The sequence below is a fragment of the Nycticebus coucang genome, chromosome 23 (genome assembly GCF_027406575.1).
Source record: "Nycticebus coucang isolate mNycCou1 chromosome 23, mNycCou1.pri, whole genome shotgun sequence".
Taxonomy (NCBI): domain Eukaryota; kingdom Metazoa; phylum Chordata; class Mammalia; order Primates; family Lorisidae; genus Nycticebus; species Nycticebus coucang.
Window position 1 is genome coordinate 26,186,098 of NC_069802.1, and position 17,930 is coordinate 26,204,027.

The 17,930-nt window shown below is 35.9% G+C and overlaps 1 protein-coding gene across 1 annotated transcript in view; it reads left to right on the top strand.

Moving 5' to 3' along the window:
• DHX15 (DEAH-box helicase 15) overlaps window positions 1–17,930 on the top strand; it is a 51,356-nt gene that overhangs the window by 14,171 nt on the left and 19,255 nt on the right. Inside the window, exons 4-6 of the mRNA XM_053577512.1 lie at window positions 8,862–9,021; window positions 10,361–10,579; window positions 16,320–16,487. Coding sequence (XP_053433487.1) covers window positions 8,862–9,021; window positions 10,361–10,579; window positions 16,320–16,487 — 547 coding nt within the window. The remainder of the gene's footprint in view (window positions 1–8,861; window positions 9,022–10,360; window positions 10,580–16,319; window positions 16,488–17,930) is intronic.

A 17,930-nucleotide genomic window follows, 5' to 3' on the forward strand; every position in this document is an offset into this window, starting at 1 on the left:
GAATTGGGAAATTGAGATGACAATTGCACGTAAGTGTTGGGGCTGTGTATGTGTATAGTAGGAAGTAGAGAGTGGATAGGCTTTCAGAAGTTGTATACTTATGAAAGATTATGGTTCAGTTGATAGGGAATTGGGAGTAAGACATAAATGGATTTGATAGCTCAACAGTGAGAGTATTTTTGATACTGTCATGTTTTCTTTTGTAGCAATTCCCAGAGATAGTAATGAAACTTTCATTTAAAATTGTAAAGCCTTTGATACTCCTTTTAGCATCTACTGAAGAGCTAAGAGATAATCTGGTGTTGTCTTTATGTATATTAGCAAAAGAGTGTATTACTCCCATAAGTTACCCCAAAAGGAAATAAAATTTTCAAATGTAACTGTCTCCAATTTGATAGGGAGAAGGCTGCTGGTAGTCTTAACTAATAGGAATACTTTGTTAAATGCTGAAACCCTAGATATATTTTGAATAGTAGTTTGTCAACTCATGGAGAATCCATATATTAAAAACAGCAAAAGCCTTAACTTACTGAAGATCAGTTACATAGTTTATTGGGTAAGAAGAGTGACTATCAGTACTCTCCGGTAGCTATTTTCATATATTAGTCACCTAATAATTAAGTACCTTCTATGTGTCAGGCAGTGAATCTGGTCTCAGTCTCTATAAAGCAAATAAAAATACAGATGAAAAATTTCAAATTGTGATTAAGCTTCTGAAACAGAATGTTGGGGTTTATATGAAAGAGAATTTTAGTTAGAGAATTTTAGTTAGATTAGTAAAGAGGCTTGAAATAAAAGTAATGGTTAGCCAGAGCAGAGGTTGGAGTGTATAGGGTGAGAGCTTTCCAGGCAAATGGAACAGCAATTTTTTTAAAACTTTTTTCTGAAAGGAAAACTCATACTTGAATACTTGAGAAAGCAGTTGTCTATATATTCTTTAAGTAGCCTATTGATTTCTGCAAGTCAGCATTTCCATGCCAGATCTGTTTTAAGATGTTAAAGGGTGTTTTAATCTCAAAAAGACAATATAGATAAGATGAAAGAGAATCCCAAAGTATTTCAAAATATAACAGCCTAATTACATACACTGCTACGCTAAGGAGCTGGATGGTACTGAACCCCTAAGGTTGACAGCTAGAGGATTATTGGACAGGTTCTTGGGGTCTCTGGTAATGAGAATAAAGTACTAATTGTGTAGGGATTATTTAGAGATTTCAGAGTGGGTTTTCAACAGGACAGTCTCAAAAATAAATGGCTTGAGAAGAGAACCAAGAGGAAATAGTCTAGTGCACAGCCTCTTAGGGTCACAGTGCCTGAGTTGTGTCCTAGCTCTGCCGCTTAGTAACTGTGACCTTTGGCTGTCTATTATAGACTTCTTGTGCTTAGTGATTTTTTCAGAAGATAGAGCTGGTACTTCATAGGGTTTGGAGATTAAACCTTGGAGTACTCCTGGCACTCAGATTATTTTCCATTGCCGACTTCACATATGTACATAGCTCAATTGTTTGCTGTAACAAAGCTATGTGTTTTGGCATCTGTTCTTCAGCATTTCAGATTTCTAAGAACAGATTACAAATGGGTATTGATACTTTATTTTTGTTTTCTTTTTGCCACATTTGTTATATTAGAACATTAAAACATTGTAGATGGCAATTTATTCAAAATATGTTGCCTTTTCTTGTAAATGATGACTGGCCACTAGTTAAGATTAGTATTTATCTTTTTATTTTTTTTTGAGACAGAGTCTTGATCTGTTGCTCCAGGCAAGAGTGCCCTGGGTCATAGTTTACAGCAACCTCAAACTCCTGGGCTCAAGTAATCCTCTATCCTCAGCCTCCTGAGTAGCTGGGACTACAGGCACTTGCCACAACACCCAGCTAGATAAGATTAGTGTTTGTCATACTGTGTAATGTTGCTAAGAGTATGTCAAATTGAACTTGAGCCTGTGTGAGTCATTGTTGGCTCCTTTACCAATGAAAAGAACATTAAATATGTAGGGACCCTCTACTGGTATCAATGGTTTTTTATTGACTTGGTTAAGGAGGTAAGCTATGAAACAATTAGGAAGGTAATTTGAATGAGTAGATGGTTTCACAGAGGAGGCTGTATTTCATCTGAGTTGAGAAGGAAGGGGAGAGACTTAGGCAGTTAGACAAGCAGCATTTTCCAGTACTCCAGGTAGATGAACTAGGTTATTATGTTTCAGTAATATCCCTATGGCACCTTAGGGATTCTAATTACTAAATACTTAATAATTCTATTTATTTAAATAGTTGGGTCCTAACAACTTAAGTATTTAAAGTTTCTTTTAAAAATATATGAACATTGAAAAAAATACCTTTTTCATTCTTAAATAAGCACTATTTACCAGTGCGTCTGCACCATTTGAGTACTGCAGGTTTCTCAAATGTTGCAATCAGATTAGACACTGCCACCCTTATTTTCTACTCTGCACTTTTGCATGCTACTCACTTTTTATAACAGTGACTTTCAGAAATCTAGCTTCACAATGATTACATCATTGAAAGGAATGTATGATACAGTGTTAGAACTTTGAACTACCTGAAATTCATAGTCCTGCAGTGTCCTACATGGTAATATAGAAAACAGGAAAAATTTTATGTGTTCAATCATTAAGACAACGTATTCTAGGTTATTTAGCATTTAACAGATTGAATTGACAATTTGTACAATATTGAGTGACCTGTCTGTACCCCCCAAAATGGTTTAAACTTTGTGTTGGCTGTGGAAATGAGCATAGACGTTAAGGTTATAGAAGTATTCCAAACTTGAATTGTGAAAGCCTACAGCACGGGTAGGAGATGAGACATAGCCTAATCTTGAGGAGATCGTAATATTGAACAGAAAAAGTCTTTTTTTTTTTTTTTAAACGGCTGTGTTTACATGCGTCAAGTTTCCCTGAAGTTTTCTTTACATAATTTCATAAACTGAGAAACTTAGTGCTAGCCATTTTTATTACACGCACAGAAGGCACCCTTAAAAGTTAGTGCTGAATCTGAGTGATGATTGTAAAAGTAGCCGGGTTATCTTACTCTGGGTTACATATAAATGAATAGATGTCAGTACTGTTTTTGTTTTCTGTGGCATGCAAAAGTAATTGATAATGAAATAAATTATTTTGATGTAGGAAAATAATTTGTGATGACTTTATTATAGCTATTGACTTACTGTGATAGCATTTACTGTGAGCATGTTTAAAAATTCTTGGCTTTAAAATTGATCATTTTGTAGTGCTAGCATCATGAGGGATGGTGTCTTAGTCTTTTTTGGCTCCTGTAACAAAATACTGTAGATTGAGCTTATAAAAACCCCAAATTTATTTCTTACAGCATTGGAAGCTGAACAGTCTAAGATCAAGGTGCTGGCAGATTTGGTATTAGGCAAGGATTGGATTCCTGGTTTATAGAAGGCTCAGCTTTGTTTTTACGTGGTGGATAGGAATAGTGAATAGTTACAAGGCTGAGCCATCATGAGCTAATTACCTCCTAGAGGCTCCACCTCTTAAAATTGTCACTTTTCAGGGGTTAGGATTTCAGCATGAATTTGTGGGGAAAGACCGTTGAGACTACAGCAGGTAGGTAGGATGTTCTGGCTCACCAGCCATACTGAGTAGTGAAGAGAGCTATAGTGAATAAAATGACTACGCTGCTGTCATCTGATATAGTTCCTAGTGAATGAAAGCTATTTTAGCTTTTTGTCATTTTTTTTTTTAATTAAGTCTTTTGCACATAGATCATAAATACATTTATGCCAATTTCAGTGTGTTGATTATTTGTACAAATTGGAGTGTTTACATCATACTAATAAATATAGCTTTCACCTCATTTACCCAATTATAACATTAGGACATTTGTGCTCTACACGTGATAGATCCAACTTGTACTTGCAATGTGCTCCATAGTTGTGGTCCCCCTACTATCCCTCTCACCTACTCCCCATCCCTCTCCCGCCACTTCCCTTTTCCTTCTTAGCCTAAAATTGTGTTTCCTTTTTCATATGTGTGAGTTATTATAACTTGGTTTCACAGTAGTACTGAGTACATTGGATATTTTTTTTTTCCATTCCTGAGATACTTTACTAAGAAGAATATTTTCCAGTTCCATCCATGTAAACATAAAGGAGGTAAAGTCTCCATTTTTTTTTTACTGCTGCATAGTATTCCATGGTATACATATACCACAATTTATTAATCAATTCATGGGTCGATGGGCAAGCTTTTTGTCATTCTTCTGTGTCACCTTGTTGACATTCTAAAAGTATTCTACAGATAAAGGCTTCCAGGGGCCTATGTAGATTATTCAAGGCCTATTTTACTTATATAATGTTAATTATAACATTAAAGAAATTACTAATCTGTTCGGGTATATTGATGTGGGTAAGCTTTTCTTTAAATTAGGGGCATTTTCAGGTTGTATTCAAGTTGACTAGTCAATCTAAAATTTGGTGCGAGTAGTGAAGGTTGTATACTTTTAGCATTTTAACATAAATGCTATAGATTCATTTATCAACTTGTTAAAGTTAGACCAACACCATTTTGTTGCATGTGGCCCTTTTGTTGAGAGTTTCACTTAATTTTTAAGATGGAATTGAAACTTCAAAAACTTGTAAAATAAGCAGGTATTGTTATTCTGGGCTCCAAGAGACTTAAGTGTTTTAGAATTCTAGGATTCCAGGTCCCTTTTAGTCTCTTAAAAGAGCTGTCTCACACATTTAATAGTTTTCTGTGTGTGACTTGTTCCAAAATTTGCTGAAGCGTGCAACTTAGCACACGCACACGCATGTGCACAGGGTGGCCATAAAGTTCATATACAATTTAAATAGTTACAACCTTTTTCCCCCCCAAACATAGTTTTGCTTTGTCACCTGGGCTAAATAAAGTGCCAGTGGCCTCAGCCTAGCTCACAGCAACCTCAAACTCTTGGGCTCAAGCAGTCCTCTCTCAGCCTCCTGAGCAGCTGGGACTACAGGTGCACACCACCATACCCATCTGATTTTTCTATTTTTAGTAGAGGTGGGTTTCACTCTTTTCTGAAGCTGATCTCAAACCACTGATCTAAAGTGATCCTCCGGCCTTGGCCTCCCAGTGTGCTAGGATTACAGATGTGAGCCACTGTGCCTAGCCAAAGGTTCATATTTTCAATTCCTTTTTCTGAGTTTAGAGTTTTAATCATTTCATGTCAAAAGTAATTGCCTTGACACAACTGGTAAGAACAGAAATGCATTACATTTTGTTGGCTGAAAGGTTATCTCAAGGTTTCATTAAGTTACTCTGGAGTTAGTTAAGAGTGTGGTGTAGGGTTTTATTTATTGCGTACATAACCAGGTGGCAGGCAGTTAGTATACTCAGTGCTTTATATATGTACATTGCTGTTTATTTTAAATACTTTTAATCCTATTCACATTTTACAAATGGAGCATTACAAAAGTTGAAGAAATTGTCCAAGGTTAGAAAACAATTGGAAACCAGCTTTGTCTTTGTAATAAGTATGTGTTTTTAACCATTGTGTGTTTTTGTTCTTTTCCTTCATCCTCATTTCTTGTTGTTCCTGTAATTCTCTGTGTAAGTATTTATAAAGCTTTCCTAGGTAATATGGAAAGCAGTAAGTAAATCTGATTACTCAGACTAAAACATGTCAATCGTTTATAATGGGTGCCTTTTGAAGCACATAGAAAGAATTTCTTTGGATCATGATGAGTCAGGTTTTAGATTTTTTTAGAAACAGTTTTGGTTTAACTACATATTTAGTTATTCCAGGATAAAGTGTATACTTTGAAAGGCAACCAGAGTAACAAAAGTGAAATAGCACAGCACAAGTAGGATTTTCATGACAGATAAAACCTCTCCAGCATTTATACCAGGGCTTTCATGTGCATAATAGTGTGGGGATTGTTCTAGAACAGTTAATATCAAATTGATTCATTCTTTCTAATGCATTTATGATTGTACCATAGTTTGACTAATCCTATGGATAGATACTCAAATTTGCAGTGTTGCTATTAGAAAGTCACCATCCTCTTAGAATCTTGTACACTTTTTAAAACATGCACATCAGTGAAATGAAGTAAGTCCATACAAGTGAAATTGGTTGGGTATGCTTGAGTTTCATCAGCTTATGCCAGATTGTGCTCCATAGAGATTTTATCTACTCTCGTTAGAACAGATGAGCATCCCTTTCCATGGCTATGTGGCATTATAGAACTTTTTTATCTTTGTCTATCTTTTATTCGAAAAATAGAATCTCCCTGTGGTTTTAATTTAAATTTATTTCATATGAAATTAAGCAGCTCTTTGTACGTGTGTGTGTGTGTATGTCTAATTAGCCATTTGTATTTCTTTCTGGAGTCTGAGACTGGTGCTTTTCTCATTTTTCCACAATTGCTACCTAGTTGACAGCCTTTGTCAGGTGCTATTTTAAGATGCATCTCAATTTTAGAAAAGTTAAATTTGACAAATATATTTTATATAGAATTGATGAAATTTGATGTTTGTTCTTTCCCCATTTTTAACATTTCTGCTGGAAAAAAAGGAATGACTGGTCAGCTCTGCTCCATGTTGTTGTGGGCATTCGAAACTTGAGGAGTGTGAGGAAGAAAAAGATTAAAATAAAAGTAGTTGTCTTTATGAATGAGTTTTAAGAAATTTTGAAGTCTGATACGTTATCAGTTATGTGACTTTTTCCTCACATATATGATGTCTGAAGTTGGTCTGTATCTTCTGTCTCTGGAGCTCTTGTAATTTGTGGCACTTTAATGGTTGTCATTGTATCCGAGTGCTTGGACTTTATCCAGCTGTGCTTGGCATTACTTCAGCTAAGTAATGTGAATTGTTGGGACTATAAATATGGAGTTTCTTTGCTAATTAAAATGCCTTCAAAAATATTGGAGTAGATTCCATGGTGAAATGAATAGTTACTGAGTATCCAGAAAGGCTGGGAAATGGAGAGGCTGGGGGTAAACTTGATAGTATTTGAGGGGATGTTGGAAGGGAAACCAATTGATATTTTTATCCTGCAAAGCAACAAAGGAGCCCTGTTGAAGCTAAGGAAGTTAGCACAAGTGAGTATTTCTAAAGGCAAGAGAAAATGCCCAGGAGGATCCTTAGATAAATGAAAGAGATTTCTAAGCAGCTAGAGGCTATAGTGTCACTGCTTGATACATGGTGCTAGACTATGGGGTTGGGCCATAGTTTAATTGGGCAGTGTTTGTCCTTCTGTGTTCTTACACAAAGTTACCTTGCAGCTAATGTTGTTGATTCCAGAAATGTGATAGTTTACTTTTTAAAATGTGACTAAGGAAGAAGAAACAAAGTATATAAATGAATAAAGACGGGTTTATCAAAAATTAATTAAATTAAGAATTAAGTTTAAGTGAAATAGAAGGATTCGCTTCTTTCTATTGGGTACTATCAGTTTGTTAATGCTCCAACAGATGGCATTGGCTAAAAATACCAAGTTGGTCCATGAAAGATTAGCCTAGACTCATCATGAAAAGAGCCAAAATAGTGAAGATATAAATGATTACTTCAGATTTTTATACCACTTTAAATCTGTAAATAAAATCATGTTTTTTTTTTAATTTATGTGAATGAGCTGTGACTTCAGCATGTAGGGGCATACTGTTTTTTTTCCAGGTGCCAAACAGGTTCGTTGTTTTGTAATGGTAACAGCGACAATCTAAGTGGAATGGACAGGAGACAACTGACCCACGCAGTTCTCTGCAGACCGCCCTTACTCTGTGATTGCCTCTCTTCTTATCCAGGTCTCCATGGTGCCTCTCCTATGATGGCTAGATTTCATATTAGTTGCCCTTTTTTGAGCCATCCCTAAGGCTGGTTTCCCTCTCACTTTGGTTTGTTGATGAATCTGATATCTTTTTGCTTTTTATCTTCCATTTATGTATCAGCACTTCTATAGTGTTGATGCTCCTCTCAGTCCCAGTGCCTTACTGAATGAATTTCTGTTGTGCTTCTGTAGGGTCATTTCTTTGTGAGGGGGGTGGGGTGGGGCTGGAGGCAGGGAAGACTCACATTCTATCAGCCGTTTTGAACCTGGAGTTTGTTGGTTTAAGCAAGGACTTTTAAAATCATCTGCTCAGGTAACATTTTAGTAATGTGATACCATGAGGCAACTTTAAAGTCGTTTATTGGTTTCGATTTCAGGTTGAATATAGGGTTGTAACTATTTAAATTGCACACAAACTTCATGGCCACCCTTTATTTTTATGTTTAAAATTCTTCTTTTAAGAAATTCATTTATTCAGGTTCAGTGCCTGTAGTTCAGTGAGTAGGGTGCTGGCCACATACACTGAGGCTGGAGGGTTCGAGTCTGGCTCGGGCCTGCTAAACAACGAGAATTACAACCAAAAAAAATAGTCAGACCTTGTGGCAGGCACCCATAGTCCCAGCTACTTGGGAGGCTGAGGCAGGTTGCTTAAGCCCAAGAGTTTGAGGTTGCTGTGAGCTGTGACGCCATGGCACTCAAATAGTGAAAAAAAAAAAAAATTCATTTATTTTAATGATTTTTGGGTTAGCATTTGTATGAAACCATGTGATTATTATATTCTATAATCAGGGATCTCTGGTTTCCTCAGTACATTTGGGTGTTTATACTTGGCATTTGATAAGATTTGATGATGTATATTTTATTTGATGATACACTCTTGGAAAATTTTCTTGAAGTTTACTTTTGCAATTAATTATGAAACAGTAGCACTATTGTCTTTGGCAGAAGTGTATTTTTTATTTACCTATATAATGTCTTTGCATTTCTTTTTTATGGTATGAAGTTTAGTTTTAAAATGACGCAAATGAGCTTTGACCAACATGTTCTTTGTAAATATAGGTATATGACCGATGGCATGTTACTTCGTGAAGCTATGAATGATCCCCTCCTGGAGCGTTATGGTGTAATAATTCTTGATGAAGCTCATGAAAGGACACTGGCTACAGATATTCTTATGGGTGTTCTGAAGGAAGTTGTAAGACAGAGATCAGATTTAAAGGTGAAGTAATGTCTAATCTACTTTGTTATGTCTTCATTTTAGATTTTAAGTATATTTTCCCCACTTTTTAATAATGTATTTTTAAGTCAGATCTCAGTTTTTAATTCACCCAATTATTTTATAATCTCTTCATAATAAAATACTTTGGTAATTATGCCACTTACCTTACCCTTCGTTAAACCAGAGGCCTCCTTTTAGTATCAGATTCATGGCCTTATCCCAACACTAACGCTGTACCCATTATATCTTGTAATAGGGAATGGGAATAACTATACCCAGGACGAGCAGCTCCTTAGAAAAGCAGTTGCTTAAAGGCTTAAAACTATATTCTGATATTTTTGACCCCCCAAAGTTTATGAAGTTCTTTTTGCTATGGTATATGTGTACACCATTCATTGGAATGTAGACTCATTTGTTGGTATGTGTGGTACAGAAGGATTCTGCACTGGGAAGAAAGGTTCTGGGTCTCTTTTATGAGGTCTGAGCATGTTTTTGCTTATAAAAATTAAATTTGTGTTTTAAAAATATATTTAATGAATTAATGTGTGCTATCATTGCTTACTAAACTTAATGAGCTACTGAGGTTTTAGGGAGAAACTCAATTTAAAGTAGAAATTAAGGCTCAGTGCCCATAGTATAGTAGTTACGGGCGCCAGCCACATAATCCAAGCCCGGTGGGTTTGAACCCAGCCCACACCACCTAAACAACAATGACAACTGCAACAAAAAGCATCCGGGCATTGTGGTGGGCACCTGTAGTCCCAGCTATTTGGGAGGCTGAGGCAAGAGAATTGAGGTAAGAGCCCAGGAGTTTGAGGTTGCTGTGAGCTGTGACTCCAGGGCACTCTACCAAGGGCTACATAGTGAGACTCTGTCTCAAAATAATAATAATAATAATAATAATAAAGTAGAAATTAAACTCCAGGAAACGTAAAATGTTTTATGGAGGAGTTATCTTTTACCAATCATTTCACATATATAATTTTATAAACTTTGGTTTTTAAGTTATTTGATGAAGAAAGATTATAGTTTAGGGCAGCTCCTGTGGCTCAAGGAGTAGGGCACCGGCCCCATATATCCGAGTTAGTGGGTTCAAACCTGGCCCCGGCCAAAAACTACCAAAAAAAAAAAAGATTATAGTGTATTCATTTATTGGGTGTTAGGTTTATTTCTAAATTTTTTAATGTAAATAACTTTGTATAGTTGAGTCATTCTGTATTTTTTTTTTATTTCATTGGCTTCTTAAAATATCTGATACAGATATAACAGTTAAATATTACTATACCTTAAGAACCTGGGAAGACAAAACAGCTTCAAGTTATTTATTGTTTTCTTACAGGTTATAGTTATGAGTGCCACTCTAGATGCAGGAAAATTCCAGATTTACTTTGATAACTGTCCTCTCTTAACTATTCCTGGGCGTACACATCCTGTTGAGATCTTTTACACTCCAGAACCAGAGAGAGATTATCTTGAAGCAGCAATTCGAACAGTGATCCAGATTCATATGTGTGAAGAGGAAGAGGGAGATCTTCTACTTTTCTTAACTGGTCAAGAGGTATTGTTATTATTGGCTTCGTTATTTGGCCTTTGACATATTATTTCTATTATTCACAAACTTGAAACTTAAAAATTTGGCATATATTACTTCTTTTATTAATCTAGTCTAGGAATATCTTGTTATAACACCAGTGTTTGTGCTTTAGATAATTATCCTGAGAGTGCTGAATGCTTTTAGAATTTCAAAATTTAGCAATTGTAATCTCAACGGTGGAGAGATCTTGGTTATAAGCGGTAGTTTGCTGAGGCGCGAATTAGCATCATAGCTGGTTTTGAAATCAAATTATTTTCATTGGTTAAGTAGCTTATGAGTGAACTGGGGTGCCCATCCATTATCAAAATAATTCTGTGTTTTGTTTTTTATATTCCATGTGCTCACTGAGGATTGGAAGGAATGAAAAAAATTCTTGGTTAGAACTTAACTAATTTTTAGATACAAATTTTATTCTCTATACTCATTTCTACCAGGCTGTTGATAGGTATGGTGTGAAATTCTTGAGTGGCACAATAAATTTAGGGAAAGCTGTTTGGATAAAACAAAATTCTGGAAAGCATTTTGCTAAAGGGTTAGAGTTTTTCTCTAATAGGCTTTGCCAATTTTGTAAAATGTGCTTCTAAAACTTTCACACATGCAGATCATTTAGAAAATTTGCCGATTTTGATTCATTAGGTCATGAGAGGGCCTGAGATTCTGCATTTCTAATAAACTTCTAGGATAATGCTGGTGCTCTTTAAGGGTTGAGTGGCGACATTCTAGAACAGTGCTGTCCAGCACAATTTTTTGTAATGCTGGAAATGTTTGTATCTTGTGTTCACTGAAAGTGGCCACTAACAAGATAGGACTTTTGAGCATTGAAATGTGGCTAAGAAGAAAGGTTCAATTTTTATTTCATGGAAGATTAAATAATTTAAACTTAAATAGATGTACTGATCCACCCCTATTTTTGTTTTTTTATGGCCCACTTAATTAAGGATTGCTTTTACAATCCTTAATTTAAGGTTGTAAATTTAAAAGAGAATATGCAACAAATGGTGTATGAGTGTAAAGCTTAGAATGTTGTAATGTCGGGCGGCGCCTGTGGCTGAGTCGGTAAGGCGCCGGCCCCATGTGCCAAGGGTGGTGGGTTCAAACCCAGCCCTGGCCAAACTGCAACCAGGAAATAGCCGGGCGTTGTGGCAGGCGCCTGTGGTCCCAGCTGCTCGCGAGGCTGAGGCAAGAGAATCGCTTGGGCCCAGGAGTTGGAGGTTGCTGTGAGCTGTGTGAGGCCACGGCACTCTACCGAGGGCCATGAAGTGAGACTCTGTCTCTACAAAAAAAAAAAAAAAAAAATGTTGTAATGTCTTTTAGAGTGAAAGATTTACATTTGCCCTGGAATTTTGTCTCCTAAGTGTGGTCAGTAGATTGCCTGCTTGAGAGAAGAAAATTTGTTAAAACAAGGCAGCTTCTTGCCTCTGTTCCTTCCCAACTTGAAGTTTGGGAGCGGAATACAGGAATCCACATCTTTAACAAGCTCCTTGGCCCATTTTTATATTTATTTCATTTCAAGGGTCACTGTTCCATAGAAGTATTTTAGCCAATATGATGCCTCTGATACATTGATGACATCCTAAATGGTCTTGTGGGAAATTGCCTTAGTCTCTTTCAGATATGAAAGGTCTGCTGTGTGACTGCCTCCCCACACTGTAATGTGAACTCTTTCTGTTAGATTCTACCAGGGTGCTTTGTAGTAATATTTGAGCAAATGTTTGGTTTAAAAGCTATGTCAATCTTTTTTTTTCCTTGGATTTCTTCAGAGTTGTCTTTGTTTTGCGCCCCATTGGCCGTGGTTTTTTTCCCTGCAGAGCAGAGTTTCTCAGTCTCAGCACTATTTACCCTGTGAACTGGTTAATTCTGTGTTGTGACACGCACTGTGCATTGGAGGGCATGGATCATCCACCCTAAATTCTAACCATTAGATGCACTAATACTTCTGGTTGTGCCAACCAAAAATGATAGCAGACATTGCCAGATAGTTTCCCTTGGAGGTGGGTGCAAAGTTATTCTTAGTAGAGTATCATACATGTTCTTTAGGGAAATGAGATATGTTGCAAGTTTATTTTTTTCAGATAAATGAAGTTACCCTCTCTTGGTACTCGTCTTCCCTTTTATTCATTTTGAATGAAAGAATTTTCACACATTAATATTTTATAAGGAAGAGAACCTTATTTGATGGCATGTACACAACATTTATACTGTGATACGGTATTGAAGTTGTTGAGATCTTGTGTCATGTCTTATTGCTTCCAAAGTATATACTATATTTTCATTTTTTTAAGGACTGTTTTAAATTATCATACTAAGATAACCCACACATACTGGGATTCTGTTGGAAATACCAGATGGCCTGTCTCATGGTGAGGACCTGAAAAGTTTTCCTCTGAGACAACTTCACGCAGTTCATATTGGGGCAACTAAAGGACAACTTGGGATTTTATGTCACTCATGAAATAAAGTGCTACTGTAGATATGAACTATAATAATAGTGCTTCTATAGTCATTAGAATTAATTTGAGAGAGAAAGACCAGTGTAAATTGGTGAAAGATTGAGAAAGATTTGAATTCTAGAATGTTTGAACTTTACATATTTTAATGCATAAAAGCTGGATCTAATATTTAAAATAAAGTGTTGTCTAATAGTAAGTCCTTAGGGAAGCTATGCTATTGAATTAGGTAAGAGTGATTGTTTATTGAAGTATCAGTTTTAAGAGTATAGATAATTCTGAAACTCTTCATTTCTTAGGCAGTAAATTATTTTATCTTTAATTTGGTTAGTAAAATATTTTTTTCAACATGCATTCAGTTCTCAGGTAAAGTCCAAATTAATATACTGACATATTGATGCATTCGAGGCTAACACCTTTCTTTAAATCAGAAATCCCTAAACTTCTGTCTCCTGGGTATTGCTGATGACTAAGCAGATGGCTGCTGCTTGGGAAGTGAAACTTCATTTCTTTCTCTACCTGTTTGTTTTATATTCTGATGACTGTAGATAAGTTTTGTAGCATTTTGAACTTTCACTGTTGACTCTGGGAGTTTGGTAAACTTAAAGGGGAAATTTTTGTTGCAGGGTTTTAAAACTGTTTAGAACCTTGTTTATATAAAGACTTCAGTGGCGTGGGATTTTTTCCTTTGTACTTTACAGATATCTTTGTATCTCGTGCAGTTTATTTTAGCTCCTTGCAGGCTTAGCAGATTGGGTAAGGGTAGTGTAGTCCCTTCATTATAGTTGGCATAGTCATCTTAAAATACTGAAATAATATAATGATTTGGACACTTAATTTTTTAGTATGTGAAATCTGGGTATTTGGTGCCTTTTTGCCATTTTCCAGTCATAGATATTGTAAAATTAACAAAGTTACAGGTAGTGTCAGTGTTTGAAGTTTAACTTTACATGTTTTAATATGTTGAAATCTTTTTTTTTTTTTTTTAATTTGGAGAGCGCTTAATTTCGTATTGAAATACCAGCAGGGGGCATTCTAATCTAGATACAGCAGTTGAAAGTTAATTTTTTTCTAAAAATGTATCCTTTATTACATTTTTTCTTTTGATGAATAGCATTCTGCTTTTATTTATTTATTCATTTATTTTCAGAAACTTGATCTTAGGAGGGAAACTATTAACATCAGATCTTTGTTAGCAATTTTTTGTGTCACAATTTCTGGGGCAGAAAACCTTATGTTGTTTAAGAAAACATGTTTAAAATAGGTGGAAATAAATTTTTATTTACTTGGTTAACAAAGAAAATAGAGTTGTAATTGATTTCATATCATCTAAATGAAAATTAGTTTATATAGTAAAGGCACACAATAAATTCAGGTAAAATTCCCTGTTAGAATAAATTTGTAACAATCTGACTTTTGAGTAAAAAAAGTAATTTGTTAATGAGGATAGCTTCTGATTGGGTTATTCATTGGATAGATTGCTTAATATATAACAAGCTGTTTGACAGAACATGTTTACCCAACATGCTCCCTACCCCATTTTTAAAGCTTTCCCAGAATGCCTCCCCACCCCCCATGTATCGTGTCTTCTTCCTTTAAATGTTGATTTGAGTGCAGATGCATTAGAACACAGTCATGTGCTGGATAGTGGCGATTTGGTTTTGACAGACTGCATATATGGTGGCAGCAGTGGCGTGATGTCCCATATTATAACTGAATGAAATGTAGTCTGGTAACAACACTGCACCATCACATTACTCAGCTGGTGTGAACAAACCTACTTTGCTGCCAGTTGTGAAAAGTACTATATAACACATTACCATTATATATAGTACATAATGCTTGATAATAATAAATAATGATATTACTTTGATGTATTTACCATACTCTTACTTATTAAAAAGAAAAGATAATTACAAAACAGTTACAGGTGGGTGTTTCAGAAGAAGGCCATGAGACCCTCTAGTGCAGCGATTTTCAACCTATGGGTCGTGACCCCTTTTTAACAATGAAAATACATTGCAGCATTAGGAAGGTTGAGAACCTCTGCTCTGGTGGGATAAGATATGGAGGTAGAAGACAGTGATATTTATGATCCTACCCCTGCAAAGGCTTAAGCTACTGTGTGTGTGTGTCTGGCTGTCTGTCTGTGCTTTTAACAAGAAAGAGTAAGAAGTAAAAAATAATAATAATGATTAAAAATTGGAAGATGCTTATGGAATAAGTATATGAAAAATTTTTTATACAGCTTTATGTGTTTATGTTTTAAGCTAAGTGTACTCTGGGAGTCAAACAGTTAAATTTTTTAATTTAAGAAGTAAAATAATTACAGTAAGCTAAGGATAATTATTGATAAAAGAAAAATGCTTTTTTTAAAATGTGGTACAGTAGTGTTCAGAATATCCTAGGTATGCATATTTACTCACTACTAAGTGACTAGCCCAGAGCAGTTTCCAGTCCTGCAGGCTCAGTGCATGACAAGTACCTTATGCAGGTGTACACATTTTTACCCTTGTTCCATGTGTTTAGTGTTAATGCTTTCAATGTTTAGATGTACCAGTGCTTCTGTTACAGTTGCCTATGGTATTCAGTACATAAATATGCTATGTAGGTTTGTAATCCAGGATCAATGGTCTGTTACTATACTGATGTCTGCACAACAACATAACCCCATTGTTAGGCAGCATATGAGTACTTTTTCTATGGTAGGAAAATTTTTGAGGCTGCTCTTAAGATATTTGGGTTAGCCTAGTTTTTAAACATCTATGTTGATACTGTAAAGGTGTTTGTTCTCATTAGGCACAATGAAGCAAATCTTCCGTATAATTGCATTAGTGATACGTGACATTAAAGCCTAATTGCCTTATTTAAAATGTCTGGCACATCAATTTCTTTTAGATTGTGAAAATTGAAAAGGTCATGAATGCAGTTAAATATTCCTGGGTGAGAAATTGCAATTTTAGTATAATTTGTTGAGAATTAATTAGGAAATCTGACTATAAGAAAAGGGAGACGGGGGTGTGAAATGCAAATAAGGCAGTTGTATATTCATTTGAATACAAAAATCAACTTTCTTGGATTGTGGAGATCTCACTGAAATTTGCTAAATTAGGTTTGGTTACTAAATTGAAAATAGGTTATCAATAAAATGAAAGCAGATGTGTACCAGAAAATAAGCTGCATAGACTAGGAATATGATAAAAAACAGAGTCTTATCGTTTTCATTTTCTTTTTAAACTCATACTTTTATTTTGTAGGAAATTGACGAAGCCTGTAAGAGAATAAAGCGTGAAGTTGATGACTTGGGCCCTGAAGTTGGTGACATTAAAATTATTCCCTTGTACTCTACACTTCCACCTCAGCAACAGCAGCGCATTTTTGAGCCGCCGCCTCCAAAAAAACAGAATGGAGCAATTGGAAGAAAGGTAACATTAGAAAGATTCTTGACAGACATTTCATTAACAGTGAAAGAATTGGTTATGAAATACCAAATAACATTCGATCATAAAGGACTATATTGTAGATGATTGTGATCTGGATCATATACAACAGATAATCTAAATTTCAAAAGTAACAAAATGTGTTGAAGTGTAGGATTCTGCGTATCTTTTGACCCTGTGGTAAGAACATGTATTTAACAGCTTTCCCTCACCTAGGCAGTTAGTTCTCCTTAGCAAATGGAATGTCAGGGTGGGTTTAGAAAAGGGGATATTGGCCAATTGCTGTTTTTCTCCCATTATATCATTTGGCAGAAAGCAAGCATTTCTTTGGTGCCTTGGCCTCCTGCCTAGAATTTTCTTTAAGACTTATCCAAATGTCATGTCTATAATGTGAAATGTTGACTCTGCAAAACTTTCTAACAGTAGCACTAATTACACTGCATAAATATATGGGTTCCTTGAAGGCAGCAACTTTGTCCGGATCCTTTGGGTAGGGATGTGCCGTGTATACCGTGTTTGGACAAAAGTACACACCTTTTTGTGTACTTTTCCTCATTGCATTGAGTTACATTGAGAAGTATGCACCCAAGAGCTCACATCTGAGCTCTGTGCTCTCTAATGTATTAGATACGTAGGTTCAGTCTGGTGCTAACACTTGATAACATTTTGTGTTATCTGTAACTTAAGCCTATGGAGTAGAATTAGGTTTTTTGTTGTCATAGCAGTGGTTTGTGTTTTTTATGTTGCAAATCCTAAGGGATACTGAGGAGACTTTTGTCTTATTGAGTGTTTCAGCAGCTGCTGGATATGCAGTGATGACCACAGCTAACATAGTCTCAGTCTGGGGAGTGATCCTGGGCTTTTAATGCAAAATTGAGGGCTCTGATGATGTTTTGCTGTCCATTGATGGTGTTTCATGTTTCATTCAGTTAAAATTATTCGAGTTCTTGCTAGGAGATTATGTTATCTTTTGCTTCATTTTAGAGGTTGAGAAGAGCCTCCCTGGATGATCCTGGGGTGGGCAGGGTAAGGGAGGACTTCCTTGGCAGTGGGTGAATTATTCTCTTTATAAGGAATAATACAGGCCTAGCATGCTTAAGCACAAACTAAAAACATGGAACAAGGGTAAAAATGTGTACACCTACATTATCAAGTCATATATATTTGTTGCTGGAAAGGGCAGCTGCCTGGACTGAGATGGGGCTGTCAGCTGACACCCTGAGATCTGAAATATGTTCTGACCAATCCCTGGCAGGCAAGCTCAGTTAGAGCAAGAAGAACGAGATGGGGTAAGAATTAAGAAGATGTGAAGGAGTGGATGGGCCATAGAGCAGGAAATACTGCTATTCATTTGCTATATTCAGTTTTAGTTTTTTAATGCTTCATCTTTGTTTTTATTTTTTACTCATAATGGTCAACATGTAAGTG